We start from the raw sequence: 17,360 nt of genomic DNA on the forward strand, positions 1-17,360 counted from the left end.
AAAAAATAAAATGTGAATTTAACATATGTGCATACACACAGAGACACACAAACCACACACAACACATAAAAGTTGTATCCCAAGTGACCATAAAAAAATCAAAAACTTCAAAGCTATAAGAGACCCTGGATATCATTTCACACGTATACACAATGGAATATTACTCAGGCATAAAAAGAAATGAAATTGAGTTATTTGTAATGAGGTGGATGGACCTAGAGTCTGTCATACAGAGTGAAGTAAGTCAGTAAGAGAAAAACAAATACCATATGCTAACACATATATATGGAATCTGAAAAAGAAAAAAAAAAAGGTTCTGAAGAACCTAGGGGCAGGACAGGAATAAAGACGCAGACATAGAGAATGGACTTGAGGACACGGGGAGGGGGAAGGATAAGCTGGGACGAAGTGAGAGAGTGGCATGGACATATATACACTACCAAATGTAAAATAGATAGCCAGTGGGAAGCAGCCACATAGCACAGGGAGATCAGCTTGGTGCTTTGAGACCACCTAGAGGGGTGGGATAGGGAGGGTGGGAGGGAGACGCAAGACGGAAGAGATACGGGGATATATGTATATGTATAGCTGGTTCACTTTGTTATAAAGCAGAAACTAACACATCATTGTAAAGCAATTATATTCCAATAAAGATGTTAAAAAAAATAAAATAAAATAAAATTGCAGAGCTGAAGAATCTAAGCACAGAGACAAATAAAATGAATTATCAACATCTATTTACCTATTCAGAAAATAGGACTGTGTTCTCCTCTCCTTAGCCAGTGTTGTTTTAAAAAAAATCCTCTTACCTAGTAAAGCGCCAAAAATTACTTTGGGCAACTTATCTCAAATAATATATGTTTACATCCTTACACCAAGGCTGTGAGTGACTATGAAGCATGGAAACTGATAAAATCATTGAGCCTTTTCTTAATAACAGATGACTGATTATTTTTCTTTAGCATATGTAAACTTTATAACCATTTAAGGACTTTTAGTTAGTTTCATTAATAAGTGAATCTAGTTTTTAAAGAAGTCTTGAGAGCTGGATTTTTAACTAATTGAGTATCTATTTGAATGAATTAGCGATTAGTTGATGTAACTGAAATGGACACCTATTTTGTGTATAAAGGGTATTTACGGTGTTTGGTGGAGCTGTCAGTATAGGTGTGATGATAAAACCTACTCCCTGGGACTTCCCTGGTGGTGCAGTGGTTAAGAATCCTCCTGCCAATGCAGGGGACACGGGTTCGAGCCCTGGTCCAGGAAGATCCCACATGCCGCGGAGCAACTAAGCCCGTGCGCCGCAACTACTGAGCCTGCGCTCTGGAGTCCGTGAGCCACAACTACTGAAGCTTGCATGCCTAGGGCCGGTGCTCTGCAACAAGAGAAGCCACAGCAATGAGAAGCCCGTGCACCACAATGAAGAGTAGCCCGTGCACCGCAATGAAGAGTAGCCCCTGCTCGCCACAGCTAGAGGAAGCCCACGCACAGCAACGAAGACTCAACACAGCCAATAAATAAATAAATATATATATATATATTTTAAAAACCTACTCCCTAACACTATGTTCACTACGTCTGTAGATCTTGCTCTAGAAAATACTCTGACATACTTTTGTATTTCAATATATGAGTCTGTGAAATCATTTTAATTAAGCAATTTCTAACAAAAATTATTTGCTGGTGGTTAAAACACGGCACAACTAGTATATGTATCTGCTTCCTGATGGTAAAGAATAGTGTTACTCAGATAACACAAACCTTACATGTGAACATCATATGCCCATCATCTCCTTCTCTAGAAACTTCTGCAATAGACAATAATCATGAATGTGTTATACATACAGACATAGACTATTTTTCACTGGAGAGTTATTTTTTATATAAAGATAAACTGAAATCAATTGTGATGTTCAATAATAGGAACATGGTAAACATGTATGTTCGTGAGATTGACTCCCAGGCAGCTATTGGAAATGACTCAGTATACATGCACCCTATGTTCGTAGCAGCACTATTCACAATAGCCAAGACACGTCAACAACCTAAATGTCAATCGACAGGTGAATGGATAAAGAAGATGTACAGGGACTTCCCTTGTTGTCCAGTGGTAAAGAATCCTCCTTCCAATGCAGGGGACGCCGGTTCGATCCCTCGTGGGGGAATTAAGACCTCACATGCCATGGGACAGATAAGCCTGTGTGCTACAACTACTGAGCTTGTGCACCTCAACGAGAGAGCCCACGTGCTGCAAACTACAGAGCGCAGATGCTCTGGAGCCCGCACACAACTAGAGAAAGAAAAACCCACATGCCACAACTAGAGAGAGGCCTGCGCGCCACAACAAAAGATCCTGCATGCCTCAAAAAAGATCCCGTATGCCGCACCTAAGACCCGATGCAGCCAAAAAATAAATAAAGGGGAAAAAAGGGCTAGCCATCACAGCCTTATTTAAAAAAAAAACGTGGTACATATATACAATAGAATACTACTTAGCCATAAAAAAGGACAAAATAATGCCATGTGCAGCAACATGGATGTACCTAGAGATTATCATACTAAGTGAAGTGAGTCAGAAAGAGAAAGGTAAATACAATATTACTTACAGGTAGAATCTAAAATATGACACAAATGAACCTATCTATGAAACAGAAACAGAATAAGGGATATAGAGAAGAGACTTACGGTTGTCAAGGGGGAGGGGAGTGGGGGAAGGAGGGATTGGGAGTTTGGGATTAGCAGATGCAAACTATTATACAGAGAATGGATAAACAACAAGGTCCTACTGTATAGAACAGGGAACTATATTCAATATCCTGTGATAAACCATAACAGAAAAGAATGTGTGTATATATATATATATGTATGTATAACTGAGTCACTTTGCTGTACAGCAGTAATTAACACAACATTGTAATTTAATCATACTTCAATTAAAAAATAAATTTAAAAAATGATGCTGTAGAAGTCTATTTAATAATACATGGATATTGCAACATTATGCGTTAAGTAAAAAAATATATTTAGAATCCTTATTTTAAAATCCTATTTATGCTAAGAAAATTCCAGTCGTATACACATCAATCTTTTTTAAAGCTACCTCTGGATGACAAAAGGACAGGATTATAGGTATTTTTTTCTTTGAACGTTTTTCTGTGTTTCCCAAATTTTCTATAATGTATATTTGCAAACTAAAAATGATGCTAACAAAATTAAATATATACAACAGACTCTAAAATGAAATACCGGTTACATATATATGTTTTTCTGTGGACTATTAGTGAGTCCAACCTATGAGCCTTGGACAACTTATTTTACGAGGCCATGAAAAGGACAAGCTGATGTTTGACAGGTAGAGTTGCATTTAGCATTCCAAAAAGCAATTTAATCCACTTAACTTCACAAAACTCAAAATGTCATGGAATTGTCAGTATAAATTGCTTACCAACACACTGGCAAGCCAATATCATAAACTTTTAGAGAAAAGACAGGTCTTGAAGATCCTAGGCTGATTCCCTCATTTTACAGAGAAGGAGATACGGGCTCCGAGCATTCTGTTTAAGTGACCAACTGAAGGTCAGTTGGTGATAGAACTAGGCCTAGAACATAAGAGTCCTGACCCCTAGTCCCATGCTGTTTTCTAAACTCAAAATGCTTTAGTTGGTTGTGTTTGATTCTTCCTAAAGACAATGTTCAGCTTGTGCTTATGGATACTGAAAGCATGCCACACATAGGAAAAGAGATCTGCATGTATATTAAACATCTATGTAACACATCTATTTAGAGTCTGCCTTCATTAGTTATTTATGACTGATACAAGCTGTGATGTGCCCCACTTCTCTTTTCCATTTCCAATGCTGTTAATTAAGTCGTTCAGAGAGTTTAGAAAAAGACAAAGTGGGAAACGTTTCATTGTGACTTAAGGAAATTTAACTTCAGAGTATTCAGAGGATTTGAAACAAATATTATGCATCTGTCCTGAAATGAAAATGACGGTTTTAAAGCATCACTACATTCAGCCTTTCGAACACATCACAGTGGTTTCTGTTCTCATAACACCCTATAGCGTGAGGACACATCCAGCCAAATGGCACTACCTGCAGTAAGCGAGGGCCATGAGCCACATACTCGTGGCTGTCCTTCTTTCGTAGTCATTTAGACAAATCTCCTGGAGGGCCATTTAACACTGAAGCGGCCATGAAGAGCTTCCTTACATTCTAAGTGGTAGCCATGTCATTCCGGAGGTGGCAGAACCTCAAAATATTTCTCAGGGTCATTCAGTTTCCTCTGAGACAATAACTCATCAAGAATATGAAGACCTACTATGTATCTAACACTGTGAGAAATACATAAATTTACAGGGCTGTTCTCTTAGTCTACCAAGGAGCTTAAAAGCTTAGCTGGGGCGATGGAACTACGAGTGAAATGATGAGAAAACCACTGAGTGCCGAAGCAGACAGGCAGATAAAAGCATCACGTGCTGCAGCAAAACTGGGGGCAGAATCATTTAGTACTTCTGCAGAAATGATAGGCCTAGGGATGAGATGGATTAGAAAGGGCCAGAGAGTGGAAGAGCAGCTTTCTGAAGAAGTCATCATGTCGAAACTTGCTACAGGGTTAGGATTAGGGCTGCTTGACAATGGCAGCCCTTGTCTTCACTCTGGATGCCCCTGGTGGAGTGTAAAGCAAGTTCTAGGGAGTTCAAGTTGCTCCGATGTGTTCGGAGAGCATGTCAGCTCCAGTTTACCTGAGGTTTTGCAATGACTCTCCTGAGGCCCACAGAAAGAGCAGCAGACTGCCTGAAGCATCTTCATCTCGGAATTCCCTCTAGATCTCTGTAGTCCAGGCTATGGAGAGCGGGAGGGCCTAGGGAAGCAGGGAACCGTCCTGGTACTTAGGTAGATTTCCTTCATTCTCTTATAAACTGACTGACAAAGGACTAGGGATTTCTAAGTCTAGTTTTTCTATGAGTATCAGGAAGGCTGTTAAACCTCAATGTCCACATGAGACGCTGGAAGAGAGCCGCCATGGGGATTGAAAAGGGGCCTCTTCACCTGGTATTTTAAGATTAAAATGAGAAACTGCAGTTTGACCTCAACTAGATTGAGACCCCAAAAGCCCACTCACCATAGACTATGACAGTTGCGGTCGTGCTTTTCCTCTTGGCGACAATGTTTTTGGCAACACAAGTATAGTTGGCAGTATCCGAGAGGCGGGCCTGCTTGATGATGAGGTTGTGATCAATAGTAATATAAAAATTCCGATCTTCAACAGGATCAATGATGTCTTCATTTTTCAACCATTCCACCTAAAGATGCACGAGAGAAACAGATAAACTCCCCGTATGGATCCCGTGATGGCTGTCTGTCCTAACTTTTGTTTTGCAGTGTGGATAACATTGTTCCACGCCACGGACTTCTGCAAAGTGGAGAAAGTAACTTTCTGAAGTCACATTAAGTATCACTCACCTGCCAAACATGCTGATTCTGTCTGTACTACATTATTCTCAAATGTCAATGACCCGACTGGGAAATACAGTGTTCAAATTGTTTTCACTTTGCCCTCCAGGCAGGAATTGGGAATGTGCATTGCCAAGTTCAGAACCCCATCAAAAATAATAGGCTAAGCATTTCAAACTGAACTCAAACCTTTTGCTATTTGATTTGTTTACTCTTGGCAACGTACCTGCTGCTTTTCAGCAGAGAATATAAGGACTATTAAAAAAGCTCAAAAGGCACCTTAGACATCGTGTAGCTCTAATAAAACATTTGGATGATTTATGTGTAACATATGGATTAAATTCCCCTAAAAGTGCACTTACTTTAAAATATAGCAAACACATATTTAGAGATGTATCTAAGCCAAAATCTTGGGAGGAAAAAAAAAAAAGGTTTTCTACTAACTCTCAATATAATCTAAATAGCATGTAAGTCACAGTCAAATTTCTCTTTCTGTCTATCTCTAGCATCAAATCTTTGGCTTACGGTTTGCTTCTGGAGAACCTGACCTAAGACATGACTGTTCAAAACTACTGAACTATTTTTCCTGTGCAAATATCAGTTTAGCAACAGCAATGTTAGCCTTACAGAATGAAAGGAGGGAAATGTATCTGTATAAGATGTCCTTATGAAGGATAAACTATTTCTTGTTCCATAAATTGCCTTTTTCCCCTATGCACAGGTTTTTTCCATAAAGCAAAACAACATTGATATTTACCACACTTAAACTTTCCTTTTACATTGGTGTGGATACCCATACAAGTAACCTTTAGTGGTAGGGAGTCAATAGTATTGCCATTTTCAAAATCTTAAGGAGCTTCCCTTGCACCACAAGAGGTCTGGAAATTAATCTCTAAATCTGTCAGTGGGCTGGATGTTACACAGCTCTAAATTACATCTAACACAGGGACTCTAAAACAATGATTCCCTAATCCTTAGAAGAGAGGACAAAATTTAAAGGGAAAAATAAAATACAATCATCTTATAATAAACATATGAGGATGTAGATAAGAGTAACTATTTGTAAAGACGTAAATTTTGAAATAGCTAAACAGTGTTGATATTTACACTAATGGAAGTGAGAAAGCGTGAAATCCATCTAAAATAGTGGAGTTTTAAAACATGCATTTTGTTTTCAATAAAGACAGCACATTCAGTCCTGTGCTTGGATATATTTGATGAGAGATGCACACTCACTTGACCTGGATTTTCTCAAACTTCGGCCCTACATGTGCAGTAATATGATCTTGCTACAAGTGCAAGAGGAAAGGGAGCAAGATTCAGACTATTAGAAAACTGCTTGATGATAATTGAAAGCTGACGTTAATATCTTCTGAAGCTAATCTTTACACAGATTATCTTTGCCGTTCGAAAGAAAGCTTTCCACTTACAGAAGGTCCTGTGGCTCCCCCGATTTGTTCTTAGATCCCGTGTGTGTGGGGGGGTGGGGGGGCACACGCGTGGGCAGGCGCAATCTTCTTTCAAGGACCCATACCTTCTACTTTGCTTTGAAGGATGGCCCTCAGGCTCCTAGATGTTTTGCTTCGAAGTACCTAGGGGTTCACAGCTCCCCCGTCCACCACTTTCTCCTTTGCTGTGACCTCACAGGTATGGAAACAAGCCCTGTGTCCAATCAGGTTGGAACCTGAGTTGTTACTCTCCAGAGCTACCTCCTTGAGACATCTTCTAAATGTATACTTTCTGGGCTCCTTCTTTTCTCTCCTGCTTGCTCCACCCACTTACAGGACTCTCCTGGGAGCACTTCTATAACAAACCATTTGCATTCAAACCTCTGCCTCGTGGTTTACTTCTGGAGAACCTGATCTAAGTCAGGACTGTTCGAAACTATGGTTTCTTCTATGTACATAATAGTTAACAACAGTAATGCTATACTGATCGTAAATGACACAAAGAGATCCCAAGGGATACTGCAAACCACCTGTTTATTTGAAAAGTTTATTATGTGGAAGAAAAAAGGATTCTGCACTGCTGGCATAACATTTAAAAAGACTTGTGTGATTACTGGGTATATATGATCTCTACTTTCTCATACATGATTCTTTTATTTTCCTCAGGTGTCTCTCATCAACATCGGAGCAGTGATTATGACCTGAGATACGAGGACCCCTAGAAATGCTGAGGCAGTAACCCTGAACCCTGTGAGGGACATGGCCCTCCTCCCCTAATTCTGGCTTTCACCCAGGGAAACTCTGCTTCGATTTATTCTCTACACTGGGCTTGCCTGTATGTCTTTGTTTGAAGAAACAATGACATCTACAGAGAGAAAAGAGCTGTAGGAATGAAGAAAGGACCCAAGGACTCGGGCTTTTAGCAAGATGCCCCCCTCCCAGTTCCCTATGCCCCAGAACTCCCAGTCTTGTCACCAAGTCCTGTTTTGAGACCTGCTCTCCAGGAGAAACTCAGGTCTGGACCACAGGTCATCACTCACCTCCTGCGCTAGAATCACCATCTTGCTCAGCACATCTCCATCACCCACCCTCCAAAACTTTTGAAACCCTTCCTCACTACCTTGGAACACGGCACCAACATCTTCCAAAATTTCAACCTCTGTTCAGATTGTTTTCTTCGCTTTTCTCTAACTAAATCCTAGCTCTTTCATGATGCTGCTGTTTCTTCTAGAGTCCTCTCAAGTGGGGATGTCTGATTTCCCACACCCAACGTACCACGAGGACCGGGGATTCAGTAAGTGTCCTCCTTGATCCGCATTGTCTGCTCTACCTTCGCATCCTTGCAGTAAAACGTGGCTGTGCAAAGCCATGTTGCACGGTGTAATCTTACATTCATGATGACAGAACTCAAGTGGGCCCTAAATTCTGCCAAAAGATGGTATGGTATTTCCAACGTCTGTTCACTGTCCCACACTCCTAGACAGCTATTTCACACCTTCTCCTCTCTGCCTAAACACTACCTCCCCTGCTATCCTCACTTTCGGCCAATGACCAAGATTTCCATGTCACGGAGAAAACTGACCATCCCCAGACATCTCCCAAAGCTCCCACTACCCACCTACCACCCCTGTTCTGCACCCTCCCTCCTGTTACTAGGGCAGCTCTCTGCTCCTACATGTCACCTCTCACTTGTAGTCTGCATCCCAATCCTGTTCTCTTATTCAAGGGCAAGCCCCAGGGATTCTCCTCTCTTACATCATGAATTTCCCACTACACAGAATCATTTCCACCAGCATACAGACACGTGGTTACTTTACACAACTTAAAAGAAAATCCCTCCCCACTCATTTCTGCCTTTAGTCACCCCCACGTTCCTTTGCTCACCTTAAAAGACACCTTGGAATACTTGTTTGTACATTCTCTCCAGTTCCTGTCCTCTTCGTCTCAACTGAGTCCACTCTAATCCACACTGACCTCCAATGTTAGAACTGCTCTCTTTCCAAGGTACCAGTTACTTTTACTTTGTTAGATGGACTGGTGAGGTTTTAGCACTTGACTTAACTTGACTCAGCAGCAGCATTTGACCCCATCGGTTTCTCCCTCCTCCTTGCCTGCTTTCTCCAGACAGGGCACTTTCTTAGTTTTCGTCCCATCTCCTCCCATTCCCCCACAGCTTCCTTGGGGTTTAGGTCTGTTCTTCCTGGGTAGCTCTGTCCTTGGACCTCTTCTTTTTTCTATTTCCCATCCATATGCACATTCTTGGTGAGCTCATCCAGTCTCATGCGGATGACTCCTAAATTTATCTCCCGTCTAGACCCCGTCCTTGAACTTCAGACTCATTAATCCGACTGCCTTCTTGCAACTCCACTGGGGTGTCTGATAACGATCCCCCGAACCGCCCTCCAAAGCTGTCCCTCCCACCACCTTACCCGTCTCGGTTAAGGCCAACTCCATCCTTCTAGTAACTTAGACAGAAACCTCAGGCTTGGCCTTGACTACTCTCTTCCTCTCCCCTTTGCTGATTTGATGTCAGAGCAGCATATCAGAATCTAACCACTTCTTGTCCCCTCAGCACCACTCCCTTCCCCGAGCAGATCACCATCATTTCTCTCCTGGATTACTGCAACAACTTTCTGTCTATATCTCTACTTTTCTCCTTGGTCCTAACATCTATTCTCAACACAGTAGAGTGATCCTTAAACCCTAAGTCAGATCATGCTATACCTCATCTCCAACCCTCCAGTGGCCCCCTGTGTTGCTCAGTGTCAACCCCCAAATCCTTACAAGGACCCACAAGGTCCTGCATCACCAGGAACCCTGACCTCTCTGAGATCACCTAGTTTACTCTCGCCCTTTCTCTCATCTTTTTAGATGCTGACTCCTTTGCTGGTTCTTACACACATCACGGGTGCTCTTGCCTTGGGGATGTTGAGTCTGCTGGTGCACCTGCCTGGACTAATCTTTCCCCCAATAAGTCTGCTCTCTTCTCTCCTTCAGGTCTTTACTCAGATGTCACCTTCTCAGTGAGTCACTTCCTAATCAACCTTTAAAACTGCAACATCTCCCTCTGAGTATGCTTGCAATCCCTCACTCTCTTTTATTTTCTTCATCTCACATAGTCTGTATGTTACTTGTTAGTTGTCTCCTCTACCAGAATGTAAGCTCCACGGATTTGGGTCTATTTTTTGATCACTGTTATAGTCCCGTGGCCTGGAATCGGCAGATAGTAGGTGCTTAATTAGTATTTGCTAAGTGTAAGGACAAAACAACACATGTAGTAGGGTCAAGTCTGTTATACGTATTTTTAGATCTCCATAAAGTTGGTGCTTTAACTGTCAAATTTAATAATGAATATATATGGTGAGAGCAATTTGAAACATCCCTTCTAGCTAAGTTCTGCTGGAGATTAAGAACACACGTCTCCACTGCCTAAGGTCAAATCCTACAGAGCTGGCCTGGCCTCCATGTGGACTCATTGGAGAAATCATGACATAGAAGAGGGCCTGTGGAATGATGCTAGGGGACCTCCAGTGTTTCACTGACATTTATAAGTACGAGTCTGAAGTGTCCAGTGGCCAACATGTTGTAACTAAGAATTCTTTGAAAATGGAACTCTCTCTAGCCCACATTATACCTGTATGTCTGCTTCAGAATTTTAAGGTGTTTGAGTAATTATTGCGGAATTTCATCTAGTAAGCACAGAATCTAGGTGATCACAGTAAACCTGAGACTGTAACACAGCTTCCCAAGAACTTTCAATTTCAATAAACAAAGATGCACCTTGTTATTTCAATTCCATTCCGCAAACACTGAGTACGTACTATGTACTATGCACAGTACTATGTACTATGTGTCAAGTGTTGCGGGATAAAGGGAAAAATCAGATAAGTGCTTCCCTTATGCTTATGTAGCATTCGCTACGTAAGAAGACAAACCTATAAACTAGTAATTACAATGTGACAGAGGAAAAACAGACATGTGCAAGGATGGAAGCATATCGGGGTTCAAATTATGTGAGGAGAGGACATTTGAACCAGTTTCTCAGGGATGGAGTTAAGCTTGTTGGGAAGGCAAAGGAAAGCGTGGGATGAAGGATGAAGAGGATATTTCAGGAAGAGGAAGCAGCAGGTGCTTCACACAGGCTTGAATCCTCGTGGGAAGTCTGAGCACTGGACAGTGGTCTTAGCTGCACAGCCAGGGCAAGCTGAACAAGGATGGAGAAGTTGCTTTCAGGAAATCACTGAGGGACTCCCATGCTGTGATCCACTGAGGGGTTTAAAGAGAAGAGGCATTACGATGCTTTGCTTTAAGAATGACTATTTTAGGGGGCAGTGTGGATTACTAGGGAGGCACAGTGGAAGCTGGAAAGCAGTTAAAAAGGCTACTGTCGTAGTCCTGGTGAAAGACCATGAAGACTGAATTAAGGAAGGACCAAGGGGACTGGGGAGAAAAGAATGGATACAGAAAGTAATTTGAAGGGGCAAGGGATATGGCAGAAGAGTTGCCTGTATGTGGAAAGGAGGGTGCAAGACAAACCCATCTCGTTTCTGGCTTGGGGACCTGTGTTTAGATCAGGGATAAAGGAGGCAGACAAGATTTCAGGGCTGAAAGGATATGATGAGTTGATTTGGTTGATCTTACAAGGAATCCAGATAGCACAACATGATTCTCTACAATAGCTAAATTGCTCAAAATACTCCAGCTATTTCCATGAAAAGGGGGATTTTTTTCCTCTAAAGTTCTGAAATACAAAATAACAACAATAAAACCCTCATTACTTCTGCTTCTCTTAGATCACAGCACTAAGAACAGAACACAGATATTGATTAAAAGGATAAAACAACATTTATTCCCATTTTGGTTAATTAAAAACTCAGGAGAGGATGTATGGGAGGGAAAACAAAGTGTGAGAATAATTCTGTTTATCGTGTAAAGGGTTGTCTGAATCAGCAAGATATATCAATATAAAAGCCTTATGGATATATTCTTTTATTAAAAATATATATCCTTTTCATGCAGGATCTCCAGCACTCAACACCATCAAATAAAGTGACACTCTTCCATTTGAAGTAATTTTACAGTGAGTCTCCTTACATGAACTGTATGTAAAATCCCAAGAAACAATACAGTGTCTTCTGTAGTGCTAGAAATTAATTGTATTGAGTATTTAAGTATTTAATTATACTTTTGCAATGCTACTTATTTGTAAGCTAATCTTGGTTAATCAGGAGTCAGTACTCGGGTCTGGCCTCTGAATTCTGTTCATATTTTGTTCATTTCAGTGCTTCTTGTTGACTTCACCCTGAGACTTGGCTTCTTCTCACCCCTCCCATTTAGCAAACCATTTGATTTATACAAGGGAGAAGTCTTTCTGAGTTAGAAGTTATTTTTAGCTATGTACAAAACATTCAAAAAGAGAGAAAAATAGGTTGAAGTTCAGAAAACAATAAAAGGCTTCGCCCATAAACCATAACTTGTCAGGGTTGCAGTGAGGCAAAGCACTGCTTCTGTCCTTGTGGCTCAGTAACTGCGGTCTTTTCAATAATTTGGAGCATATTTGAAGTAATTTACTCAAGTGTTTATGAAGACATAGGATTTTGTTAACAGGTAATAAGAATAATTATGAGGAAATGTTAGGACATCCTGTGTGCACATTTGGTTGCTGTTTGGTACTGATTATCCCATTGTGTGCCACTGACAATCTTACCGTAAGCAGCAGTTCCTCCAGTACCAGATGAGAGGGCTGCCCTCAGGCCAGACTCCCTGGGTTCAAAACCCATTTCTGTGCCTCTCTTGGGCAAATTTCTTTTCTTCTGTGTGCCCCAGAGTCCTCATTTATAACATGAGGATAATTATAACATTGATTCCATAAGGTTTTTGAGGATCAAATGAGTTAATACACAAATTACTTAGTGCTTGGCATATAATCAATATTCTTAAATTATTAGTAGTATTACATTAAGAATATTCTAAAGGGGTCTTCCCTGGTGGCGCAGTGGTTGAGAGTCCACCTGCCAATGCGGGGGACGCGGGTTCGTGCCCCGGTCCGGGAAGATCCCACATGCCGCGGAGCGGCTGGGCCCGTGAGCCATGGCCGCTGAGCCTGTGCTCCGCAACGGGAGAGGCCACACAGTGAGAGGCCCGCGTACCACAAAAAAAAAAAAAAAAAAAGGAATATTCTAAAGGAGCTGGGACAAAATCCAAACAACTCTACAAAAAAACAGAGAAGTGGCATTCATCTAAAAACAAAAAGGAAAGGAGGGATCAAAATGGTGGAGTAGGGGGCTTCCCTGGTGGCGCAGTGGTTGAGAGTCCGCCTGCTGATGCAGGGGACATGGGTTCATGCCCTGGTCCAGGAAGATCCCACGTGCCGCGGAGCTTCTGGGCCCATGAGCCATGGCCACTGAGCCTGCGCATCCAGAGCCTGTGCTCCGCAACAGGAGAGGCCACAACAGTGAGAGGCCCGCGTACCGCCAAAAAAAAAAAAAAAAAAAAAAAAAGGTGGAGTAAGAGGATGTGGTGTTCACCTCCCCCCATGAACACATCAAAAACATATCTACATGTGGAGCAATTCTCACTGAAAACAAATTGGAGACTGGCAGAAAGACTCTTGTACCACCAAGGCTATAAGAAAGATCCTCACAGAATTGAGTAAGAAGGGAAGAGACGCACGATCGGGTCAGGACCTGTGCCCCTGGAAGGGGACATAGAGAAAAAGGGAGATTACAAGGAGAAAGATCTGCCCTAGGGAGTGGGCAGTTCAAGCCACATATTGGGTGCCCCAGCCCTAGGGTCCAACAGTGGGAAGACAAGTCCCCTTAGCTGGTTTGAAAACAAGTGGGACAAACAGGAGGGCTGTAAGGAACCTAAACTCTGCTTGTGAAGACTGTGCAGATGCTTCCTTGCTCCCAGAAACAAGGCAGAAGAAGCGGGTTGAAACTTCCGGGGCCTTGGCCAGTGTCCCGTGACTGCCCCAGCACATGCCGGAGCCTGAGCCAAGCACCTGCTCTGGACCCTCCTGCTCCACAGCACAGCTCCACTCTAGGAGGACCGCCGCAGTGGCCGAGGGGAGCGCACAGCTGTGAAAGACAGAGCAGACTGGGACCCAGAACGCATCCGCATGGGGCGAGGGCAGCCACTGCCGGTGCCTGCGGAGGCAGCGCGTGGGGAGTGGTCCCAGACTCTGCATGGGGCTGGAGCCATCACAGCCTGTGCCCCAACCACACCAAGTACCCACTTCTCTTGCTCCAGCACTGCTCCCCGATGGGGTGAGGGTGCAGGAGCTGGAAGCGGAGAGAGCAGACACTTAGAGGAAATGGAACCAGCTGAGAACTGACCCTCAAGGTTTCTGCTCCAGCAACTTGGGACCTGCCTCTGTCCCTAATAGGGTGGTGTTGGCCACTGAGCAGAGGAGAAACCCCAGCTCACACTTGGCTTTGGCTCTAGCACCTCCATCTCAGCTCCACCTCCTACAAAGATGAAAGCTGCCATACCCTCAGAGAAGATGTGAGTCATAATCATGTCAGATCCAGCTCTTCCACCAAAGCCACTGGGCACACACACATTGTATAGGGATGCTCCCATACAAGAACACTACTTCAAAACCAGAATAGGAAATTGTTTCACCTAATACCATAGAGACAGAGAAAGTAAGCAAAATGAGAAGACAGAGAAATTTGTTTCAAATGAAAGAATAAGAGAAAAACCCTGGAAAAGCAAGCAATGAAACAAGTAATTTATCAGATAAAGAGTTCAAAGATTGGTAATGAGAATGCTAACTGAATTAGGGAAAATAACAGATGAACACAATGAGAATTTTAACAAAGAACTAGAAAATAAAAAACCAGTCAGAACATAAGAATACAATAACTGAAATGAAAAACACACTACAAGGAATTAACAGCAGACTAAGTGATACGTAAGAATGTATAAGTGATCCAGAAGATAGAATGGAAATCACCCAATCAGAACAGAAAAAAAAAATTTTTAATGAAAGTAATTTAACAGACCTTTGAGACAACAAGTGTACCAATACGAGAATTATAGGGGTCCCAGAAGGTGAGGAGAGAGAGAAAGGGACTGAAAATGCATTTGAGGAAATTATTGCTAAACACTTCCTGAACCTGAATAAGGAAACATATTCAGATACAGACAAACCCAAACAGACCCACACCAAGACATGTCATAATTAAAACGGCAAGAGTTAATTAAAGAGAGTTCAAAAGGCAGCAAGAAAAAAAAATGAATCATAAACAAGGGAACCTCCACAAGGCTATTAGCTGATTTTCCTGCAGAAACATTGCAGGCCAAAAGGGTGTGGCATGATATATTTAAAGCGCTGAAAGAGAAAAACCTCCAACTTAGGATACACCATCCAACAAGATTATAATTCGGAATTGAAGGAGAGGTAAAGAACTTCTCAGAAAGCAAGAACTAAGGAGTTCAACAGTGCTAAACCTACCCTAAAAGAAATGTTAAAGGGTCAGTGAAAAGACTACAACAATTAGTAAGAATCTAAAGGAAAAGAAAAATCCCACAAGTAAAGGCAAATATATAGTAAAGGCTATGGATCAACTATTTAAATAAGCTAGTACGAAGACTAAAAGAAAAAAAAATTTAAATCAAGTGTAACTACAACAGACACTGAACAGACAAACATAAAGATGTAAAATATGACATCAAAAACATGACATGTGAGGGAGAGGAATAAAAAAATGTAGATATTTTGTAATGGTTTTGAACTTAAATGACTACTATTTTAAAACAAGTAGATAGAGTTATAGGTCAACATATATGGACCGCATGGTTACCACAAATCAAAATCTACAACAAATACACAAGAGCCAGAGAAAGGAACACCAGCATACCAATAAAGAAAATCATCAAACCACAAGAGAAGAAACTAAAAGAGAAGAACAGAGAAGAACTACAAAAACAACCAGAAAAGAAGTAACAAGGGTACAGAGACAAAACAGTGGAGTAGAAGGACATGAGCTCCCCTCTTCTTACAAAAACACCAAAATTACAACTAACTGCTGAAAAACCATTGACAAAAAAATGCTGGAACCTACCAAAAATGGTGCCCTACATCCAAAGACAAAGAAGAAGCCACAAGACAGTAGGAGGGGCACAACTGTGATAAAATCAAATCCAATACCTACTGAGTGGGTGACCAACAAACTGGAAGATAATTATACCACAGAAATTCTCCCACAGGAGTAAAAGTTCAGAGCTCCACATCAGGTTCCCCAGCCTTGGGGTCTGGTAACAGGAAGAGGAGTCCCCAGAGAATCTGGCTTTGAGGTTACCAGGGTTTCATCACAGAAATTCCACAGGACTGGGGGAAACGGAAACTCCACTATTGGAGGCCGCAAATAAGGTCTTGTGTGCACCAGGACTCAGGGTAAAAAGTAGTGACCTCATATGAGACTGGGCCAGACCTACCTGCTAGTATTGGAGGGTCTCCTGTGGACATGGGGGGCGACTATGGCTCACTGAGGGGACAAAGACACAGGTGGAAGTAGTTCTGGGATGTACTCATTGGCATGAGCCCTCCTGGAGGCTGCCATTTTCTTGCCAGGACCTGACCCCACTCAACAGCATGTGGGCTCCAGTGCTGGGATGCCTCAGGCCAAATGGCTGAAAGGCTGGGAACACATTCCCACCTATCAGCAGGTGGACTTCTTAGAGTCTTCCTGAGCACACAGATGTCCCCTAAACACACCCCTCACCCCTCAACAGGGCCCAACACACCAGAGGGACAAGACCCAGCTCCACCCACAACTGGGAAGGAAACAGTCCTTCCCACCAGGAAACCTGCACAAGCCTCTTGGACAGCCTTATTCACCAGAGGGCAGACAGAAGAAGCAAGAACAACTACAACCATGCAGCCTGTGGCACGGAAACCACAATCACAGAAAGTTAGACAAAATGAGATAGCAGAGGATTATGTGCCAGATGAAGGAACAAGATAAAACCCCAGAAGAACAACTAAGTGAAGTGGAGATAGGCAATCTACCTGAAAAAGAATTCAGAGTAACAATAGTTAAGGTGATCCAAGATCTCAGAAAAAGAATGGAGACAGAGATCAGGAAGATACAAGAAATGTCTAACAAAGACCTAGAAGAACTAAAGGACCAACATAGGTGAACTATACAATAACTGAAATGAAAAATGCACTGGAAGGAATCAACAGCAAAATAACTGAGGAAGGATAAGTGAGCTGGAAGACAGAAGAGTGGAAATCACTGCCGCAGAACAGAATAAAGAAAAAAGAATGAAAAGAAATGATGACAATCTAAGAGACCTCTGGGACAAAAATAAATGCACCAACATTCAAATATGGGGGTCCCATAAGGAGAAGAGAGAGAGAAAGGACCTAAGAAAATATTTGAAGAGATAATAACCTGAAAACTTCCCTAACATGGGAAAGGAAACAATCACCAAAGCC

The 17,360-nt window shown here is 42.1% G+C and overlaps 1 protein-coding gene across 2 annotated transcripts in view; it reads right to left on the minus strand.

Annotated features, from left to right (window-relative positions):
• UNC5C (unc-5 netrin receptor C) overlaps positions 1 to 17,360 on the minus strand; it is a gene marked incomplete at its 5' end in the record, with an annotated part of 395,086 nt that overhangs the window by 62,641 nt on the left and 315,085 nt on the right. For both annotated transcript variants that reach the window (XM_082653166.1, XM_082653165.1), the window contains one exon: positions 5,131 to 5,311. In XM_082653166.1, coding sequence (XP_082509292.1) covers positions 5,131 to 5,311 — 181 coding nt within the window. The remainder of the gene's footprint in view (positions 1 to 5,130; positions 5,312 to 17,360) is intronic.

Source organism: Grampus griseus (assembly GCF_964374135.1).
Source record: "Grampus griseus genome assembly, chromosome: 4".
Taxonomy (NCBI): Eukaryota; Metazoa; Chordata; class Mammalia; order Artiodactyla; family Delphinidae; genus Grampus; species Grampus griseus.